At 42.5% G+C, this 22,305-nt stretch overlaps 2 protein-coding genes across 3 annotated transcripts; one reads left to right on the top strand and one right to left on the bottom strand.

Moving 5' to 3' along the window:
• Positions 1-153: 153 nt before the first annotated feature.
• slc2a11b (solute carrier family 2 member 11b) lies at positions 154-6,041 on the bottom strand. 2 transcript variants are annotated; one of them, XM_028995927.1, is made up of 14 exons: positions 5,909-6,041; positions 5,486-5,648; positions 5,271-5,369; positions 4,667-4,827; positions 4,276-4,400; positions 4,054-4,183; positions 3,347-3,495; positions 2,703-2,890; positions 2,207-2,317; positions 1,762-1,863; positions 1,592-1,667; positions 1,380-1,507; positions 1,143-1,293; positions 154-991 (listed from the first exon to the last, which is right to left on the bottom strand). In XM_028995927.1, the coding sequence occupies exons 2-14, from the start codon at positions 5,561-5,563 to the stop codon at positions 915-917; spliced, it is 1,575 nt and encodes a 524-aa protein (XP_028851760.1). In that variant the 5' UTR covers positions 5,564-5,648; positions 5,909-6,041; the 3' UTR covers positions 154-914. The 2 variants fall into 2 exon arrangements, with proteins under 2 accessions (XP_028851760.1, XP_028851761.1); XM_028995928.1 differs by lacking the exon at positions 5,486-5,648 and having other exon boundaries at positions 5,909-6,036.
• A 1,050-nt stretch (positions 6,042-7,091) lies between these two features.
• LOC114800011 (EH domain-containing protein 1) lies at positions 7,092-20,770 on the top strand. Its single transcript, XM_028997061.1, has 12 exons — positions 7,092-7,206; positions 8,578-8,689; positions 11,715-11,808; positions 13,184-13,238; positions 15,391-15,531; positions 16,769-16,929; positions 17,339-17,437; positions 19,199-19,344; positions 19,722-19,896; positions 20,139-20,251; positions 20,330-20,417; positions 20,495-20,770. The coding sequence occupies exons 1-12, from the start codon at positions 7,092-7,094 to the stop codon at positions 20,546-20,548; spliced, it is 1,353 nt and encodes a 450-aa protein (XP_028852894.1). The 3' UTR covers positions 20,549-20,770.
• Positions 20,771-22,305: the final 1,535 nt, after the last annotated feature.

The following is a 22,305-nucleotide window of genomic DNA, read 5'->3' as shown; positions in this document are numbered from 1 at the left end:
TGTCATTTCTGCCGCTCTGTCCCTGATACCAGATTATAATGTTGCGTTTTATAATTCACTTAAATAATTTAATTGTGTGTTATATTACATGCATTTTTTTCCACCTTAAGTTATAATCAGAGTGTATTAAACATTTACATTGCCTCAGAACAATACAATGCAACATTTTAATATTTATTCATTAAATGAACACAAAAGAATAAATCAGTGTAGACAATAGGTGATCAACTGATCAACTGAATGTTGTTGCAGCACAGTACATACCATACCATACCATATTTCTTTATAAAGCACTTTAACACAACAAAGGAGCTGACCAAAGAGCTGTACATTAAAATACAAATTAAAAAATTAAATTACCAGGGTCAGGACCGACATGGACAAAAAGTTCACTAAAAATAAAGAATAAAAAGAAAATAGAATAAAATAAGAGAGAACATGCAGAAATTTGAATTAAAAAAGACCTAAAATACTGCATAAGAACACCGTATAAGAACCATGTCACACTGGGTTCAAAGCCAGGGTGTAAAAGTGAGTTTTTAAATGAGATTTAAACGCAGTGATTGATGGATTGACACTGATTGGCAGGTCATTCCATAGAAGTGGGGTGGCCACCACAAAGGCCCTGTCGCCTCTGAGGAACAGACTGAAGACCTGAGAGAACGGGGTAGGTCTGACAAATAGGCTGGAGCTGAGCCATTCAGCGATTTAAAGGAATTTTAAAATGAACTATAGGACTAAAATATTATATAGGCCCTATTGATATGAAAGGTTTGCATTGAATTGATATAAACAGCTGCGATATGTGTTTCTTTCAACTAAAAGTTTGAATTTACAGTACATACTCTTTTGCATATATTTTGCATTACAAATGAACCTACAGGACCAGTTTGTTTTAAGTACTAGACACTCCACTATTTCAGATTTCCATTTGCATAGGAACTTAAAAGAACATCTGTTGACACTGGCTGCTGTGATCCCTCTTCATGATCTGCAATAGGAACATAGCAGTTTACACTTGAGCAGCAGGTATTCAACCAATCGTAAATGAACGTTAACTCCATGACAGTTACGTGCTGAAAAATAGTGAGTCTAAATAGTTGTTATCAGCGGTGCCACGGCTCCGTGTGCATCATCTTTACCGAGCTTCTTTTTCAGCTCCCTGGACTGGAACTCTGCGTGGATTTCGAGGAACGTCTTGTTCTTGGTTTCCGGAACAATAAAGAATATGTACGTGGCCACCAGGACACAAACAGTCAGAAAGACGAGGAAGCAGTACTGCTGAAGCCCATTCTGAGCAACAAAAAGTGACAAACGTGAAACTCACTTTAATGCAACAGAAATATAAACGTTGTGTGTGCTGAGTTGAGTCCACCTACCACAATAAACGGGAATGCCATGCCAATGAAGAAGAAACTGAGCCAGTTCACTGAGCCGGAGATCATATAAGCAGCAGGACGTGCACTTTGGATGAAGAGCTCTGTGGTTAAAATGTTAGTTACACCACCTGAAACAAACAGAATTGGGTGCATCACACTTCGTTATGGAAGATGCTTGCGCTAATAATATAATGAAATACACGTTACCAGACCTGGTCCTAAACCAAAGCTCAGGATGAAAGCGAAAACACACACCATGCTCAGGTATGGCACCCATGGACTGGCATTCTAGGAACAAACAAAAACATGACATTGGCTATACTTTTCCCTCACCTATAAGCTCATAAATTTTTTTTGAAAGGCTGCAGATAAAGCGCTGTACTTGAAAGGTGAGTGTGAGGGTGAAGCAGATGCACCACACGGCCATCAGGGAATAGCCGCCCATGATCAGCACTCTTCTGCCAAGAGACTCGATCAGCAGGCCCTGGAAGACATGGTGCCTCACATGACATTCCGCCAGACCAGCCGTGGAGAAATAATGTGACTTCTGACCATATCCATATCCTGCTCACTGCAAGATCTTTTGAAGAAAGCAGCCCTTATTCTCATGAGACTGGAAAGGCCACTGAAGCGCTTGGCCACTCACCACATTGGCTCGTCCTTCATAATAATTTTCCATTTATGGCAATATTACAAAAACCAGGACCATCACCAGAAAAACTAGGACCCTATATTCAACATTCCATTCACACCCTATGTCAAAGCCCTATGGAATTATTACAACCTTTCACATAATACAGTGAAATGATGAAACATGACAAGCTTACACAAGTAAGAGCAGTAAGGCATTCGCAAGCACCAGTGCCCACTGTAACGTACGGGATCTTATCTTCTGGAATCCCAGCCTGGCTGAAAACGTAGTCTGCGTAGAAGTAGATCTGAGCGGAAGTAGAAAGGCAGGTTTAGTAACTAATCATCAACAATGTATGTGCGGAATATAATATTGTGTACAATGAGCTATATGTTACATTTATTGTACATATTCATACAGCTATTCCCTGCAGAGCATAAATGAATAAAACAGAATGACCATCTTAAACTGGTTATTCTGTCTGACACATAGTTCACATAGTTTAGCCAGAACTTTGGTCATTTCTTTTTTTTAAGTTTCTTTTAATCATACCAATGTATTTGTTAATATTGTAATGTTATATTTATAAGGAAATAATACGAATGTGACCGATTGCCACTGATATTTAATTACAGCCCTAGTCATGTGCTGTGTGAGGGCCGATTTAAAAGCAGATAACGTGTGAAGCGTACAGCATTAATGCCATTGAGCTGCTGGAACACGCCCAGCAGGATGACCGTGATCAGCTGCCAGCGGAGGCTCCGGTCGCCGAAAAGCTCCCAGGGCTTCTTGGGTTTGACACCCATGGCGCTGAGTCTCTCCCGCTCTATGTCCTCCCGTTCTTGGCTGTATTTGTCCACGCCGTGGAGCTGCTTGAGAGCTGGTGAAACATGGGACATCCTCATCCTCGGCAAAAAAATCCTCAACTAACAATTTCTTTCTGCTCAATTGATCTGTTCTGGCAGGGCTGGGTCAGAACCAAACACACACATGGTCTCAACTGCTCATTAACCTTTCCAGACATACTAATATTTGGTTGGGTGCCAGTGTCGGGGTAAATTTGAAGTAATCTTCATGAAATGGAGCGAAAGAATTCACAAATCCAATTCAATCCTACAGTACTACATTTGCAAGGATTCTGGCATAGACTGAATATTGTATGTTGTTAATATTTGTTAAAATGGAAAAAGGAATCTGAACAGTTGGTTTGAAGCATATCCATCATCAGCTTTTAGTCCACAGTCGGAAAGGTAGCTTGTCACTTTAGGGTGGGTAAACTGAGGTAAATGAGGTATCCTGAGGCCAATCCCAATGCCAACTGGGAGCACCATCTTACCCTGGTTACAGGCCTGGTCGTCGCCCCTGTCGATGAGCAAAAAGCGTGGGCTTTCAGGGAACCAGGGCAGAATGAGGAGCTGGAGCACTGCTGGGATGCAGGTGGTGGACAACAGGATGGGCCAGTAGTCATCCCTCCCCAGGAGCTCACTGGGGGGCACGAAAACAGTATACCGTCATCATCAGGTCTACTTAATCTATTCAAATCTATTCAATTCTATCTATCTATAAAGATGTGTTATTAAGCAGTAGAATTTGCCATTTTGGGGAACATGAAACAATTGGGAAGTATGTGCCAAAAAAAAGGCATGCCTGCATCTTATGACTTTTCAAAAGCCTGGAGGCGATGTTGGCCTTATGATCTCTCTGTATTTAGGCACACAGAGTTTTGGTGTGAATAATAAAAAAAAAGTTCCAAATCAGTTGCCAAAATAGCCTGTTTCAGAAGTGAATCAAATTTCTTTTTCTCTATTCGTCTGTGTTTGGCACCCACCCCAGAACAGCCCACAGGCACGACGAACCCACACAGGCATACACAGCCACACACACACACATACCAGGGCCAATCTGGCCCCCACAGTCATATGGAAACCTACCAACAACGCAAGCATAATCCACACTGGGTCCAACACTGGTTCTGGTTCCAGTCGTGCACCTCCAATCCATACACACTGACATCCACATGACCCAGGCTGCTTAATTACTTACTCCAGTCCAATCACTTGGCCAGTAAGGATGCCCCCCGTGATGAAAATGGACGTCCCCATGGCCATTGCCCCTCGCAGTGCCCGCGGGGCAATTTCCCCGAGATACAGTGGCTGCACGCATAGAGCGATGCCTGTCAAGCACCAGCAGGCCATGGCGGCTCAGTTAGAACGTCACTTCACTTCGCATTGCAGTTATTAATTTGTTTGCTTATTAATTACTTACCTGCATTTACCCCTGTCAAAAATCGTCCGGCTATGAGCAGCTCAAACAATCCAGTGGGATAACTGGTGCCCATCAAAACAGCAGCCAGTAATGCAAATATGTTATTAATCAGGAGTGTCCCTTTTCTGTGAACAGAGAGAAACCAAGTCATAAGTTCCAAACAACGGTCCCAACGGTTATTTATGGGCTGAAGAGGTCCCTGTCATCCATAACTGGTCTGGGCAGATCAGGTACATGACAAAGGATTCTTTACGTCCATATACTTCTGTATCATATCCATGAACTGGTAAAAAACAGTTTAAATAACACTTGCATGCACATTGTCTAACAAATTATGCACAGAATCCATTGCTTGTATTAGTAGGCAGGTTAGTCTGTAGTCTGTCTGTACCTCCCATATCTGATGGCCAAAGTTCCACCAACTGATGAGCCCACAAGTCCACCGATTGTAAAAATGGAGACTATGGTGGACCAGAAAAGAGTAAGAACTTGTTTTGATATGTCAGTATTGTAACGCTCTGTCCAGGTTTGGTTGATGAACTTCTGGATGGCCTGAACATGGGGAGAAAGAGGCACAAGCAGATTCTAAAGCTGAATGATTCAAATTCAAATTCAAATTTTATTTGTCACATACACAGTCATACACGGTATGATGTGCAGTGAAAAGTTTTTTGCGACTGCTACAGACCACAGTATTGCAAATGTTGCAAGTAAACAATGAACCAATATGCAAATATTGCAAACATAACCAAATATTACACTTTTACGTCTTTAACATAAAATATGTGTAAGTGGTAGGGTGAAGGTGTGCAAATGAGTTACAGTTTTTTTTACAATGTTTAAAGAAAAGAGAAAAAGAGCCATAAAAAAAAGAGCAGTCAGGTAAAAAGCGAATGATGCTGTAATCAATGATATATGTAATCACTGTATCCACTGCAGGACTTCACTACTAAATAAAAAGAAGAAGACCCGCCCCATCCCATCCCATCCCTTACCGTAGTGGGTGCATTTATAATGGAGATGTTATAACCATACTGGAACGTTCCTCCAATGCAAGCTGCCCAGACAGCCAGCAGCAGGGATTTACTGGGAACCTGGAACCAAGGTTTTACAAAAAACCACAGTCAGTCGGCATCCATATTTCAGCAGGTTCTCTAGCATCACGTAAACACTCGCACACACATCTGAATTCAGTAGTTTCACAAAATACCTTAATTTGCCTCGGACTTTCCTGGAAGTCTTTCAGCAAAGGCTCCAACTCGGACGCGTCCCGGTTTTCTTTAGGCATGTCTGACTGCTGCGATGATGCGCTTTTCTACGGTTTTTGGACGAGAGGGTCGAGGCTACTCTTGCCTGCTCGTCCTCTGCGCCCTCTGAGAAAACGCCACATGGGAGCCACGCTTATAAAAGCACCAGACAATCGCGCAGTTGTCCCAACAATCCGGAACGACGCGAAATTATATCTCAACCCAAACCGTGACCCCCATCTCTCCCGCGGGATAATCACGCCGGCCGCCTGGTTCACCGATTAACCGATTATTCCGGTTTCGGTTCGGTGACATCACCGCGCGTCGGCGATGAATCGCTTCCATTCATTAAATCTCCATCTACAAGACAACGAGTTCATCTTTACCTTTCTGGGCAAATCTGGAGCCTCGTCGCGGCCGCTGTTCATTTCAAACGATTTTGTGTGTGCGCGTGATGAATTGAGTAAAATATGAGATATTAAATGATGATCACCTGCCAGCGAGTACCGCGGTTCTCTATTTAACGAGGGTGTGTGTGTGTGTGTTAGTGTGTGTGCACTTTGATTTGATCTCACTCCCCCTTTTTTCACCCCCCCTTCCCTTCTGGGTTTTTATATGATGTTCAGCTAGCGTGTTGAATATTGTTAAGCAAGAAAAAAAAAAGTTCACCAGATTTTAAACTGCTTAGAGTTCTGTTCGTGCTCGTATTTGTCATTTTTTGGTATTGGCTTACTTTGATCACAAAGACCTCGTTGTTGTTTTTTTTTTTTTTGGTTTTTTTTTTTGTGGGGGTGGTTTAATCAAGTGACCTGAAAAGCTTTTAAGCCTCTTTTATTCCTGAGTAACTGTTGTTGAATGGATGAAATGCTTCAAATGGTGAATTATATTTCTTCTCCTCTCATGAAGGCATGGAAAATGTATCATGTTTTACGCATAATAAGTTTCAGCCATGCCTATACTATACAAACAATTTTAAACACATTTACCCCCATTCTAAATAATTATAATAACACAGGAACGATTTGGCAGTAAAAACATGATGAAATTGGAGGGCTCAGACCACAGCTGGGCATGAGCTGGCACTTTTATAAAAACAAAAGAAAGAGAGAATATTTGATGTTTATTTAATTTGACAGATATTTGGTTAATTTTAGCTTACATTACACATTTAATGCTATTGTACAGGTCTATGGAAATAAAAGATACTACCTAAGAAACATAAACTAAAACATGACAAATCATAAAATAAAGTAGCTGCCACCATTAAAGTAATCTTTTGATTTATGAAATAGACATTTTAAGAATGATCTTGACTTATCACAGCAATGTGGTATGTTAATAATAATACAATGATGTTGTTATTAATAAAACCACTAATATCGTGTTCTTTAAATTTTAAGTGCTGTTCACAACCAATTTAGTAATAATAACAATATTATTATTGTGGTTGTTGTCATTATTGCATCGTGCAGCTGCAGCGAATCGTCGCCAGAGGGCGCCAGAGGGCGCCGGTGTCACACCGTAAACGTTCCCCCCGTTTCTAGTTGGCGTGAAGGGAATTACTCCACCATGTCGGGCGGTAGGAAGCCGCGGACGGTGGCGAACCCGCTGGAATCCGCGACAGCGACGCCGAGCGAGCGAGTCTTACAAGAATGCCACGGTTTATACACCGACACCGACCACGGTAAAGTCCCGAGCGACCGCGCGCCTCCGGTCGCTGTTCGTCACGCTACAAAGTAGCGCCAGTGTCGACACCGCGCCGGTCCGCTGCTGCTTTTCAACCGGACGGGGCTTTTTTATATGTTATTGTAGCGGTGGGCCTCGCGGACCAATCAGAATGCGCGGCGGCCGCTTAACCAAACTTAACCTAGACGTCAATTCTCAAGGCTTCTGAACCGCCTTAAAGAACGCAGATCGATTACTCTGAAACGTAATCGTATTTGGTTGCGTAGAAATGAAAAAAAAAAAAGTGTTACTTTTGATAACCTGCTCAGGCGACTGTAAAGGTACAGTACAGGCCAAAAGTTTGGACACACCTTCTCATTCAATGTGTTTTCTTTATTTTCATGACCATTTACGTTGGTAGATTCTCACTGAAGGCATCAAAACTATGAATGAACACATGTGGAGTTATGTACTTAACAAAAAGTGGAGACCTGACCTCCACAGTCACCGGACCTGAACCCAATCCAGATGGTTTGGGGTGAGCTGGACCCCAACAAGTGCTAAACACCTCTGGGAACTCCTTCAAGACTGTTGGAGAACCATTTCAGGTGACGACCTCTTGAAGCTCATCGAGAGAATGCCAAGAGTGAGCAAAGCAGTAATCAGAGCAAAGAAACTAGAATATAAAACATGTTTTCAGTAACTACACCTTTTTTTGTTAAGTACATAACGTCACATGTGTTCATTCATAGTTTTGATGCCTTCAGTGAGAATCTACCAACGTAAATGGTCATGAAAATAAAGAAAACACATTAAAATAGAAGGTGTGTACATACTTTTGGCCTGTAATGTGTATATATAATTACTTGGCACTGGACAAACTGGTGCTGTGATTAATATGAGCCCACATGTTAATATGGAATATGACACACCCATACCTCTGGATTCCTCTGCTGAGAGCTCCTGCGTTTAATGGCTCTCGCACAGGATTGGTTTCCCGCTAAACAGTGGGAATGATTAGAGATTAGCCTGTTATTTGTAGTTCATTGGATTCAGAGTGGAAAGACCGTTTTCGTAAGTCCTTTTAATGCTGCCGCTGTAACCAAGGCCTGACTCCTGGCCCTCTATGTATAGTGTCTTAAGCAGATATTGTAATGACAGACGGAAACTCTTTATCTTGTGTGTCTGACCGACTGTTGGACTGGGGTCAGCTGACCTAACATACTGTGACAAATCTTGTAATGGTATGCAAATCTTTAGTCAATGGAGGATACTCTCTAGGACAAGCATTAACCTGTGTGGCCGTCTTCAGACTGCGTTTACGGCCTTGTTTAGATGTCTGTGCTATTTTCTCACATTGTGTGTGTGTGTGTGTGTGTTTATGCTGCAGGTCTTGTGAAGATTGCAGATGGTCTTGGCCTCAGGCTGCTGCCTCCTCAGAAGAAGATCATTGTGATGATAATGGGGAACCACTCTGCAGGAAAGAGCTCTTTTATCAATTGGTAATATCCTGCCCCTCTCTCCTCTGGGACTAGAGAGGGAGACCCGGACGCTGAACGTGTTGCAGAAATCCGGCTGTCCCTATGCTGTCCCTCTGGGACTGCAGACAATATCGTCGTTCTGGCGAAAAATTTACCTTTGGCACAGAATGATTAGGCATCGCATACAGTACCAGTCCAAAGTTTGGATGCACCTTCTCTGTGGCCTTCAGTACCTTTGAAAACCATCAGTGCTGTCTAACATAATGTGGTAAATAGAAGCCAAGAGTGTGAAATCATGCCATCATAGTAAAAGGGGCAGTGGTGGGTATGGCAACGAACATGTAAACGAACACACTGCTCCCTGGGCGCCTGTCATGGCTGCCCACAGCTCACCAAGGGTGATGGTTAAAAGCAGAGGACACATTGCGTTGTGTCACAGTTTGCTGCGCTCCATTGTTTTACAATGACAATCAATTCACTTCCACTATCAAAAGCTCCCTTCTTTGCTCTTTTTTTACATAACCTTGCATGTGTTATTATATAGTCCCATAGTCCCCTTCAGTTTTGTTGTATAATATGAGAAAGCAAGACCCATAGGTGAGTATGTGTGTAAAATGCTTGGAGGGTTGGAAACTGTCAAAAATGATTTATAGTGCAGGAACACAATACAAAATCCATGGCTTTTATTCTGTATGCTTATGCAAACAGTTTATGTGTAGTATTTCAAGGAAACCTAACATTTTGTGAAGCTGCCAGTGCCCATCACTGAATTTTATATTTTTCAAAAATACCACCTTTATTTCATTTTTACATTGTAATAGTGTGTTATTACAATGCATATTTCATCACACTCATAGTCTGCCAATAGTCATCCAACAGTACCCGACATCTGATATGAATATATTTACTCAGTTCAATGTTGGGATTATTGTGACAGTATTGATTACGGCAGAGACGGTAGTCTCATGAGATAACTGTAGCCGCAGATACTGTATCCTTAATACATTAATCAGGGGAACGTTACACATGCTACACATGCTTCACAGTGTTGAGGGTTTTTAAAACAGCAGGCTCCACACCAGAGTGAAATCGTGTAGGCTACACACAACCGTAGCCTTAATGAGAAACACGGATACGGTGCGGCAAAAAAAGTAAAAAAGTAAAGCCACCAATTGTGCAAGCCATCTCACTTAAAAAGATGAGAGGTCTGTAATTTTCATCACACTTCAACTGTGAGAGAGAGAATGGTTTAAAAAAAAAAAGAAAAGAAGTATTTGGTCAATAGCAAAAGTTCAGCTCAATTCTTTGTAATGTAACCTTGGTTGACAATGACAGAGGTCAAACATTTCCTGAAGGTGGCTGTGTCACAGTTCTGACTGTGGGGGCACTCCGGACAGGGGTTTTGTGGTGTCAATGTTGTCTGGCTGAAAAATTCCAAATTCGTTTTGTATCTATTCCTTGTATGTCCGTATGCATTTGCTAGTTGCTTTAGCAAATACATAAGGAAGCTGTGCGTATGCGTCCTGTTTCCTGTCTGCCACACCAAATGCCGTTCCCCCGTGACAAGCTGGTATTTTGGTCCAGATCTTCTCAAGAGCTTTGATGTTTTGGGTCTGTCGCTAAGCAAAGATTCTCTATTGGAGACTGGTTAGGCCACTCCAGAACCTTGTAATGCTTTTATGTGGCCACTCCTTCAGTTCCTGGGTGGTGTGTTTGGAATCATTGTCATGCTTCTCAATGATGGAAGGAGTTTTTTGCACAAAATCTCACGATACATGGCCCCATTCATCCTTTCCTTAATACGGTTCACTCGTCCTGTCTTCTTTGCAGAAAAGCAGCCCCTAAACATAATGTTTCCACCCCCATGTTTCACAGTGGGTATGGTGTTCTTGGGATGCAACTCAGCATTCTTCCCCCTCCAAACACAAGTTCCATTTTGGTCTCATCTGACTACATAACATTCTCCCAATCCTCCTCTGGATCATCCAGGTCTCTGGCAAACTTTAGACAGGCCTGGACATGTGCTGGTTTAAGCAGGGGGACGTTTCAAGCTCTGCAGGATTAAAATTCATGACTACGTAGTGTGTTACTAATAGTAACCGTTCTTACTGTGGTCCCAGTTTTCTTCAGGCCATTGACCAATTCCCCACGTGTAGTTCTGGGCTGTTTCCTCACTCTTGTCAAGATCATTTGTACCCCACAAGGTGAGATCTTGCATGGAGCCCCAGGTCGAGGGAGATTGTAGGTGATCTTGTATAATAATTGCTTGTATAATTATTATACTTAATAATTATATCATAATAATTGCTCCAACAGTGAATCTCTTCTGACCAAGCTGCTTGCCTGTTGTAGATTGGCTCATCCCAGTCTCGTCCAGGTGTACAATCTTGTCCCTGGTGTCTTTAGATAGCTCTCTGGTCGTGGCCACGGTGGAGGTCTTTTATACAGATAACCAATTTAAACAGATTCCATGAATACAGGTAACGAGTGAAAGAAGAAGAAGTAACAGGTCTGTGAGGGCCATAATTCTTGCTTGTTTGTAGGTGCTAAATACTATTTTTCTGCACCATATACAAATAAATCCTTATTATACAATGTGATTTTCTGGATTTATTTTTACATTCTGTCCCTCACCATTGAAGTGCCCTCTGACATCTTACAAACCTCTCTCATCTTTTTTAAGTGGGGCAACTTACACAACCTGTGGCTGCCAAATACTTTTTTGCCCTACTGTATCTTGATACGAAATAATCAGGTTGTTGTATGCTAACCCCGTAGTCAAGGGGGGAGGCATTTTGTAATTTGCACAAAACACTGTTTCAAATGATCGTAAAACATTTTCTCTTACACTTCAAGACATTGTCCACTGTACACTGTAGGTCGCCCTGCAGCTTCTCATGAGTCTGGAGGAACATCAGGATCAATGTGCATTGATTCCTGTGATTTCCCTTGTGATACAAGATATGTCTAAATGTAAATGGGAGGGATGTTTTTGTGCGAAGGTCAGAATATCAAGTGACCGCCACAATGTCTCTCCCACTTGCAGGTACGTGGAGGAACACATTCAGAAAACAGGGGTTGCGATAGAAACACAGGGCTTTACATTTATCACCAGCGGAAGAAGGCGGGAGTCTCTCACGGTAAGAACGCCTTCCAGAAATCATACCACAGTGTGTCTTCTGTTGTTACGTAACAGTTATGTTCCGGCCGTGTAAAAGATTTTCCTTCGTAAAATGGCTCCTTGCCTGTGAGACATGCAGCGACGACGCAACTAGTTTGGCATCAACTCAATAATGCATGCAGGAGAGGACACTCCGTCAGCGTCCCTGGGGTTATGCTAACTGTACTGTACGAATAATTCTGTGTACACCAAGTGTAAATGCACAAACAAAAAATGGTGGCTGTAGGAGCGCTCCCCGCGTCCAGAGGCGCCGAGCCAGCATACATCATACGTGAGCTGAGAAGGGTTATGCGCTTGTTAGGAAGACTGCAGGACCCAGGATGGATGCCCAGTATGTCTAAACCCCTGAAATGTTTCTCTATGTATTTAAATGCCAGTCCGGTAAGACTCTATGTCAGGAAAGTGCACGACTCCAGGGAAACAGACAGGGATTTAATACGATGTGATGCATACACATACACACACATTGACTAGAGATACGCAGGAATGGGTGGCGACAGTCAAAGGAAAACAAAAGAACATGGAACATCAGGAAGACCAGGTTCGGACCATGACTCTATCTGTGATGCTGTTATATTCAGTCATGTTTTGCACGGCCATATCTATAGAGAACATATGCAATTACGCCGACGTGGTTCATACATCTATATGGGTGCGTACATGCCCGTTTCTGTCCATTGCCCCATCCCGCTATGCATCAGTCCATCTAAATGCTGTCAACCAATACTGACATAACCCACACACAGTCCCAGGTCACCAATACTCAACAATATTTCCCGGATCTTTCAGACAGCAGCAGGCGACGAGAAGTGACTATGCGCCTGTGTGGTCACCAGAATATTGTGCATCTTTAGCATAGTGCACTGGGAGTGTATCAGAGAGAGAGAGAGGGAGTGAGTGGGAGAGGGAGAGAGAGAGGGAGGCTGTAGTTCGCTGTGTTAGAGGAGGCTGTTCTATAGAGTGGCTGTCGTCTGTGCCGCACACACCGGCAGGCGGGCGCTGTCTTCCTTTCTATCCACCGCTCCGTCATCCTCACTCTGTACCTGCTCTGGTAAAAGAAGATGAGGAGGAATAATGTAATTAGAGGGAAGGACCCGGCGCAGACGGATTATCTGCCACGTACAGGAAGAGCTTAGAGCCGACGCCCGGCGAAGTGTGTGAGCCGCTGAAAAGCCTCTGGCTCGACCAGACAGCAGGAAGCGAGGGAGGCTCATTTTAACCCGGGCCTCGCCCGCCTGGCACCTGCAGCCTCATCTATTTCCACTCATCCTGCCGTCCTTTTCCCTCTTACCGCACCTCTGACGTTCCCTCTCTTCCTCTTTCCCCCCATTCAGGGCAATGCAACGCTGCACCTCTACCCCCATTTCCGACCTCCGCTGGAGTTTAAAGGTAGGGACCCACCCGCGATTCCAGGGCTGGGCGTCTCTCGCCAACTCTTCTTCTCGGGCTGCTCGTGCATTTTGAAGCGCTTCATTTCTGTGCAGTCCGCAGGTCAGTGTGTGGATAAATCATGCATCGGGTTCCGGTTTTAGACTGAGCGTGAGCGTGTGTGTGTGTGTGTGTGAGTGTGTTTTTTTATTTCTTTCCCCTCCCAGTGAGACAGGCGCTCGTGTTTCACAGCCATGATTAATGCTCACCTCTGAGTCATAGCCCGCAGTTTTCACCAGAGTCATCACCTCACAGTGGGAACACTCTTTCCCATGTTCTCTCTTGCGTTTGTGTGTGTGCTTTGCGTTGTGCCGGGGGGGGGGGTGGAATTGGAACACGTTGAACGTCCTGACGAGCATCCTGGCTGTGATAACATGCCCACCCACCTTTCACCAAAAGGTCAGGGATCACGTCTGCATGTACTGTGGCTTTCCTAGTGCCACCACGATTCCGGAAGAACGCGTGGTTCTGCGTGTTCGGCCCTCATGCAGGCGTTTGGAACGTCAGAGACGTTCTTTTGAGCCGCTGGCACTATGGATTGGCACTATGGATCAGTGGGGGGAGTGAGTCACCACTCCCATTGACAGCAGTGCAGAGAGCTCCGTCTGCGCAAATGTCACATCCATTAAAGATGATCGGCCGATGACCCCAGTGTCACCGCTGGGCAGGATGTGCCAGCGCTAGGGCTGTCTGCGTATATTGATAAAACGACGCCTCGCCACTCTCCTAAAGCCTCGACGTGCCACGGGGCGTCAGCGGATGACTCATCAAATCGCGGCTTCGAATGACCCAGTATACCGTGCTCATTTACATCGTTGTCGGGTGGGGGGTATTTTTGGTGCCAGCAAATGGGTGTTCTCAATTTTCTAAAACCAGAGGCTTAAAGGAGACTGAGCATAGAGGAAATGCGACAAAAACCTTTTCATGGTGTGGGTGTGGCTGCCTATGTTTCTTGGGCTTTTTTTCATGTGTGTGTGTGTGTGTGTGTGTGTGTGTGTGTACCTCAAATAGAGATCCTATAATGGAGATCCCACAATTTCAACCTGCGATTAGATTAGGAACTGGCACCCCAAACCGATTTAATATAATCACTATAATGGATTCAATCTGAAGAGGATGTGAGGTTTGTTCTATTGCAACTGGAAGTGAGTTCTTTGGCCAGACTGCTGGAATTGCTAGACGTTACGGGGGGGTGTCTGGGAAAGCGAGCAAGCGAGCATCATGATGGATTGGCAATGGAGATGCATTGATGGTGAAGGGACTGTACGAATGCTAATGACGATGTTGGGAGAAGCACAAGGATGGGGTTTGTACTGACCCGTGAACACCTGCTGATGTGATGAAAGCGTCTCAGTATAAACCAGTTGCCAGTCCCCATCCCCAAGAGCGGGAAGGGAGGGTGGAGGAGGTTTGTCTTCAAGGAGATGGAGGAGGGCCTCAAGAATGGAGCATTTTTGTGACAATTATTTGCTCTGTACGCAAATGGTGGCCCTCCACTTATGACGGGGTTATTTCACTGTGAGTTACTTCACAGTCGTTCTTCACTGGCTAGCTTTATGTGCCTCTGACCTAAAGCTGCCAGTTGAAGAGCTGTTGTGGGTGACCATGACAACATGATAGAGGTTGTAATGTACATCACAGTTCTACAAATCGTATATATTCATTAAAATGAAAAATTCATTTAAAAATCGGCACAAAAGTAGATTAAGAGCTTATTTCTGAGGTCATATCATGAGGAATGTGAATTATAACTTAATTCACAGAATTCACAATTTTTGAGAAAAACTATATAATATTATATAATATTAGATGACTAATAATCTTAAGCCTCCTTTGAAGTATAAAGAGTTAAAAGCCAGGCTAAGCATTATGCAGCAATTTGGTGGCATTTGTGATTTACTAATTACAATCTGGCCAGGAGCTGTGTTAATGCGATCCTGATGAGATATTGACTTTTGACTGGGCTCTTGCGTTGATTACGGGGCGTGTCCCAATGCGTCCATCGACCAGAAACGGATGCCGGGTATTGCATCAGATTGCCATCATTAAGCGAGTGATTAATCTAGCACTTCCTCGGTTCACGTTTATGTATAGATGCAGTTCTGTATTGTAGGTGTCTCGGACTACCTCTCTGCGGAAATCTCCACCTCCAAGCAGAAAAAGTTCAACCTGGTCACCTTCGTGGACACGCCTGGGCTGGTGGACGGAGACATGATCTACCCGTTTGATGTCAACAGTGCGATCACATGGTTTGGTAAGAGTCAACATTATCAAAGAGTAACAATAGTGGCCCTGTCGGTGCCGCAGTTTTGTAAGATTTGGTTGATATAATAAAACTGAATAGATTAATCATGTGATTAAAGTAGTTTTAACCCATCCTCTTTAGGTTAAGTCGGTCTTAGACCAATTAGCTGCAGGATTGGAAGAAGGCGAGCCAGCAGAGGCAGTGTGATAATCTGGCCAATGTTCTTCTCTGAAAACCTTGGGTGCTACATTCATGTCCATGGGACTTACGGCTTGCAGACCCATTTATGACAACACTGTTGCCTCTTGACTCTGGTCTTTTTTTTTTTAGCTGGCTAATGTGACCAGCCGCACAGCATAAATGGCTCATTGAACAAGTTTGTGGAACATCAGGGGCTGGCTTGGTCTCCAAATTTTCTTTATCGCTTATATTTTGAGGAAAAAAAGTCTGATTCAGAAAGCCTCAGGTCTCAATTTTCAGATGATGCTATTATAAAGGTTCAAGATGCAAAGGATGCCATTGGTCCTGCAGAGTCCATTGCAGAGCTGCTGAATGAAATTCGTGTGTTGGTTTTAATGTTGGGCAGATTGTATAATAGTTTACAGAAAAACTTATACAGAATATAAACATTATTTTTTAAAAAAGTCTAAAAATCAGAAATAGGAAAAGGGAATAGCAGGTGTCTGCCTGAGTGTTGCGGCTGCCAGTGTTTGCAACTGTCGGGTTTGGGCCACAGATTTTTATGGCCATAGTCTGGTTGAGGCTCGGACTTGGACTGAGGTCAGACAGAAATATAGCCCCACACCGAGAACATGCCGGGTATGTGAGACAGTAAATCTGATGAATTTACTTTTAGTGAAAACATGCAAATATATGTAAGTACCTTCAGGGTTTGACAAAATTGCAGCCAATTCTTGTGACTTTTTCAATTTTGTCCAGTCAGCATAACTTTCCTACAGATTTGGCCCATGTTGAATACATGTCCTTTATGTCCCTTTTACTGTATTAAAAATGTAAGCTCTTGTCGGCTGGTTGTGTTCACACACATTTCAGGCAGCCACTTGTGAGAAATGAATTCCAACAATCTCACTGGAGGCTGCGGTTTTCACTGCACCAAAACACCTGCAAGAAACTTGCATTGCAATGTTTTGGGCATAAGGCTAAAACAACTCTCATCCCCTTAAAATTGTGTGCAAGACATGTATTTTAAGGCTTTTGGATGCTGTGTTTCTGTTTCTTGCTCCAGGGGAGCAGGCGGACCTGATTTTCGTGTTCTTCGACCCCATGGGCCAGGCTCTGTGCAAGCGTACGCTTAACATTGTGGAGAAACTGAGTGAGAAATGTGGAGACAAGCTGCTCTTCTACCTCAGCAAGGCAGACGAGGCAGGAAACGAGACTGATAGACAGGTTTGAATATTTCTCTCACACACACGCCGTAAGTTTGATTCATTCGAACAGTTAGGTTGGCTGATTTCACTATTATGTTACACACAATTATGGTCTGTCTCCTCCATTGCCTCAAAGTTTTCATGTATTAACCAATTATCTAATTACACACTGAACTAATGGGTTTGAGTTAAAAGCCAGTTATTGTCGTATTTCTTTTGGATATCAGGGCTGCCATTTACTTGTTAATAGTGCATGTGATCAATCTTTTTGGGCCCACAAACCATCTTTCTTTCCATAAAATTCCAGCAAATAACTATGAGTATTGTGTCATTCTGTCTTAGCTTGCAGTTGTATAAACTGCTACAATACACTTATTCTGAATGTCTCTGTCTCCTTTCATCATTTGTTCTTTTTTTATAATGAATAGAGAGTGATGATGCAGATCGTGCAGGAGCTGTGTCGTCGGCCAGGCCTCAACAAGTGCGGATTCGAGATGCCCACAATCTTTATCCCCAACCCACAGAAGGTGAGAAACGTCACATTGAATGTGTTTAGGGGTAAGATGTCTGCATCTGAGAAGGTACAAATTTTGATGCCTAGACGGCCGGGTCACAGTATCACAGTACCACTAAGGCTGCTGCTTTTGTGAGACATTGTGAGATGAGTGCTTCAGGGGTCTATTGGAGTCCTGGCCTCACCATTCAGGGTGGGTTTGGCAACAAAAGTGGGACCCTCTCAATTTTTGATGGATGGTGGTATTTCTAGACTTTTGTCAAGTACGGCATTTCATTTTCTCCAAACTACAATTTTGTCACATATTCATATATAATTCTGTTCCCACTGATAGCCTAATATCTTTTTTTCGTGTTTAATGAATTAAAAGTCATGACAGTGATGCCTCTTTCTGGCTGCCAGCCTTTTGCACACGTATCGGGGCTACAGGCTAGGCACCCTGCTTCCCCACGCCGGATGAAATGAAGTGGAATTTCAGAGCAGACGGAGGGATGCTGGTCTGTTGCTCAGTTGAAGACGAGCGGCTCAGGGTGTTTGACGGCTGCAGGAGACATATTGCCACTCCCAAGGGGCTAGAGGCAGTAAAACTCGGCTACCTGATCGGCCACAGTTGACAACAGCAGGTTCAGTCATGACTAATTGGTCCGGCATCCTGCAACGCTGTGTCAGGCTGGGGGGGATTGATGACCCTCGGCGTGATTGTTTGTTTTCCAGCAAAAATTGAGGAGATCCAGCCTGCCTCCAAAACCCCAAAAGTACACAGCCTTGCAATTGGATCTTACTTTACACAACGTCTGCAGCATTTTAGGACGTGGGATGTGGAATGGAAACTTGAGGGGAAAATGGTGTCCAATATTTCAGGATTGCCTTAATTAAAAAAATCTTACCTATCCTACTCATAACGTGGTCACTTTCCAAAAGTACTTAATAACTGTTAATGATTAATTGTTACATGTTGATCAGTATATGATCATATTTATCTAGAGCAAGATTTACATAAGGGATTAAGATGTCTATCACTGAAAATCCCTGATTTAATAACTCAGTACCCTGCCCTTTGTATTCATATATATGTATCTATAAGAGCCTTATATGATCTAAGTATTACCTAAAAAGGAAGGTACACTGGAAATCATAGGGATTATTATTATAATTGAATAATTATAATAATAAATTATAATTAGTCACATTGACTAACACAGTCACTGACAGAACTTTTTGAAGAGAGATTTGTTTGTCATGTTCCACATCTGAATTGATCGTGTTCCAGAAAAATGAGTTCGAATTTTTATATATATTCTTGATTAGTCACTGCTGTTTTTTTGCTGTGCAATTATTACAATTGTACTTAAAAAAAAGTTGGAGGGAAAAAAAACATTTTATGAAGTTAACATTTTATCAGGTTAGAGATGATAAGCAATTCCAGCTAATAATAATGCAGTCCAATAATACATTTCTCAAACACCAAAGCAACATGTCTTCGTTCAGCTTTTACAAATGTAAATATGAAGTACACATGTACATCGCCCCCTTGTGGTTTCCGACAATTACAAACTGAATTAAAATTACAGTCATTTATGTACACATGGCCTCAAAAACATATCCATAATGTAACCTTCTCATCAGCTAATATTTCATTTCTGTAAAATTGAATGGACAAACAATTGGGCATGAAGAAAATGAGATAAATCAGAGATGACTGGCTGTCCCAGGAGACATTTTGTTCCGAGCAATGGCACCTTGCTTCAGTTTGACCCTTTGTTTTGTCTCCCAGCCAAGCCGATGCGTGAATCAGATCGACGGAGTCTGCCAGACCATAGAGAAAACCATTAACCAAGCCGTCCAGAAAACACTCAACCAGCTGGAGAAGGACTGTGACCTCATCTGCTCCACAATTAGCAGTAAACTTGCACAAGACAGGTATGGCTATCTCCTCCTTGTGTATTTTATGGCCTGTGTGAGGAAAATGAAATTGAGTTTGGGACCTACAGCATAATATGAAGGTTGAACTGTTAACAGGGCCTAGTTGAGGCAAATTTGATTCCAGAATTTTTGTATTTACAAAATTTTCACATCTTGTCTTTTTATTTATTTGTGTGTGTGTTTGTGTGTGTGTTTGCACACTGTAGACACTTAATACTTGCTCTGTAGAATAATCATGTAATAAATACATACAAAGTTCACCCTTATAGTTTTGTTATTTTCAGAGAAATAGAGATGACATGTTCAATATAACCACTATTAATATTATGTAGTAGAAGTGAACTGTAGTGCTGTTGCATTTTCTGCTCCGGCAGGGAGAACGTGCAACACAAGAGAAGTGCGCGGTTCCACTCCTTCATCTGTGCAGCAGCAGGCCTCTTCCTCCCACTGCTTTTCGTCCTGAGCTTTTTGGTGAACGCTTTCTTCTCCGAAGAGGAGCTGCACACCCTGGTGGGAGAGGGAGTGGCCAGGGCCCTGTTGATGTGTACAGTACGTTATTTCCGGTCCATCTGATAAACCCGCATATCCCTAACTGCATAGCCCTACTGATGCCATTGTCACTGAGCAAGACACATCATGCCACATGATTTAGCAAATTGTGCATTTATGTGTCCTGTAACATATATTTTATATGCCTAATTGCAAATGGCAAAAGACACTGTCTTCAGTTTATTATACAGTCAGCTATGCAAATCATGTTTTTAATATGTCATGTCACAATTTGTCCACAGGGAGTCATGCTTTTCCTTTGGGACTTGATTCCAGAAGACAGCCAGTTATTGTCTGTCGTAATTTTTGGATCTCTGTGCTATTTGTTGTTCTTACTTGCCAAGTATTTTGCTCGGTAAGTGACAGCGTAAAATGCCTGTATATAACCTGCGGTCAGGTGAGATGTACTCAGACTCTTTATTTATGTCCTTAGACAGCGATATAAGACACTTACAAAGAAGGAGAAAAGGATTTTGGCCGAGTTCAATGAGTATGTCCATGAAGTGGTACAAACCAAAAAGGTGGGTCCCCTTCACATTGGTTCATACATCATCTTCTCCGTACAAAAATTACAATTTTACTTTTCCTCTTCCAACAGCGGAAGCTCTATGAAGACTATCTACAGCAGTGTGCAGCCGAATATGATTTTTAATCTAAGAAAGTCCTCAGCATGTAGGGTGTTGTGTTGTGTTGTTGGCTCCTTAGTGGGCAAAAAAAAATTTCTGAGTAGTGATGATTTGCAGCAGATTTGTATGTATGTACAGTACAGGCAAAAGTTTGGACACACCTTCTCACTCAATGTGTTTTCTTTATTTTCATGACCATTTACATTGGTACATTCTCACTGAAAACTATGAATGAACACATGTGGAGTTACGCATTTAATAAAAAAAGGTGAAATAACTGAAACATGTTTTACATTCTAGTTTCTTCAAAATAGCCGCCCTTTGCTCTGGTTACAGCTTTGCACACTCTTGGCATTCTCTCGATGAGCTTCAAGAGGTCGTCACCTGAAATGTTTGAAGGAGTTCCCAGAGGTGTTTAGCACTTGTTGGCCCCTTTGCCTTCACTCTGCGGTCCAGCTCACCCCAAACCATCTGGATTGGGTTCAGGTCCGGTGACTGTGGAGGCCAGGTCTCCACTTTTTGTTAAGTACATAACTCCACATGTGAGTGAGAATCAACCAATGTCATGAAAATAGAGAAAACGCATTGAATGAGAAGGTGTGTCCAAACTTTTGGCCTGTAATGTATGTATGTATATATGTATGTATGTATGTATGTGTACAACACATATACAGTCATATATACAGGGCTATGTTATATCTGTATTGTGCATAATATTATATGTTTATATACAGCACTGTGCAAAAGTTCTGGCCAGTAGTGAAGTTAACAGAAGGGACAATAAAAGTGTAAAACAAAAATAATAATTATATATAAAGTGAAAGTAGCAATAATTTCCTCAGATTTGAGAACAACTGTTGACATGTAAAGATGTGCTACAAGAACTGACGGTCGGTGTCTCCCACCTCTGTAAACTAATGAATGAGCTACCAGCAAACGTCTACAGATGTAGAACAATATTGTGTTGCTGCTCAGAGAACAAAAGGCAGATGCACACATAATATCATTGTGTAATGAATTCTGCAAACGGTTGAGGTTTCTGCTATGCAGCTCAGGTGAATGACTTTTGCACAGCTCTGTATTCATTTGCATATATAAACTATATGAGGTGTGTTCCATATAGTCTGCCTAGAAATGACTAAGCTGACACATAGTGCCTTCCTAGTATAATGTGAATAGGAAAAATGTGATTGTACATACAAGCATATGAGCTTGAATTGGGTGATTTGTTTTAAAGCCAGCTATTTTATATGTTGTAATGTATTTAAATCGGTTTACAGCGCAGCAGTTTTTCAGCGACTCCTTAAATAACGCAGAACCTTTTTTTTGTTTTGTTTTTTTTTCTGTTCGTCATTAGTATTGTGTCAAAATGTGCCATCCGATGTGCAGAGGCATGTAAATGTGTTACGTGTGTTTGTGACATATTTTAGGTATTAGCATTTGGGTTATGTAACTGTAAGCACAAAGAAATCCCCAAAAAATCAACACTGTGCACCAGTTGGTCATGACTGTTAATTATGGATATGAGCAACCATTAATACTCCTGATGGTGCTGAATGTAGCGGTGTGTGAACCGTATGGTGTAAGATCAATCTTTTTTAGACGTCCATTTGAACTGCTGCAGCAGCAGCTGCACCCACTGTCTGCAGTGACCTCATTCGAGTCCTCCTTTTGCCTTATATGCTACTGATTTTTTTTTTAGTTTTTTTTTATCAATATTGATACACAAAGACTTTAATGAGGAACATGTACATGCACTTAATATAGAGTTTTATGGAATGTA

Source organism: Denticeps clupeoides, chromosome 11 (assembly GCF_900700375.1).
Source record: "Denticeps clupeoides chromosome 11, fDenClu1.1, whole genome shotgun sequence".
NCBI lineage: Eukaryota > Metazoa > Chordata > Actinopteri > Clupeiformes > Denticipitidae > Denticeps > Denticeps clupeoides.
This window is presented reverse-complemented; position numbering and strand designations above follow the sequence as displayed.

Bases quoted from the DNA above. Each gene is read 5' to 3' on its own strand.
- LOC114800011 (XM_028997061.1), top strand. From the start codon at position 7,092: ATGTCGGGCGGTAGGAAGCCGCGGACGGTGGCGAACCCGCTGGAATCC. The intron at 19,345-19,721 runs GTATGGCTATCT...CTGCTCCGGCAG, and splicing joins AGTAAACTTGCACAAGACAG to GGAGAACGTGCAACACAAGA. The intron at 19,897-20,138 runs GTACGTTATTTC...ATTTGTCCACAG, and splicing joins GGGCCCTGTTGATGTGTACA to GGAGTCATGCTTTTCCTTTG.
- slc2a11b (XM_028995927.1), bottom strand. From the start codon at position 5,563: ATGCCTAAAGAAAACCGGGACGCGTCCGAGTTGGAGCCTTTGCTGAAA. The intron at 4,828-5,270 runs GTAAGGGATGGG...CCCCATGTTCAG, and splicing joins TTATAAATGCACCCACTACG to GCCATCCAGAAGTTCATCAA. The intron at 3,496-4,053 runs GTAAGTAATTAA...CGTGCCCCCCAG, and splicing joins GGCCAAGTGATTGGACTGGA to TGAGCTCCTGGGGAGGGATG.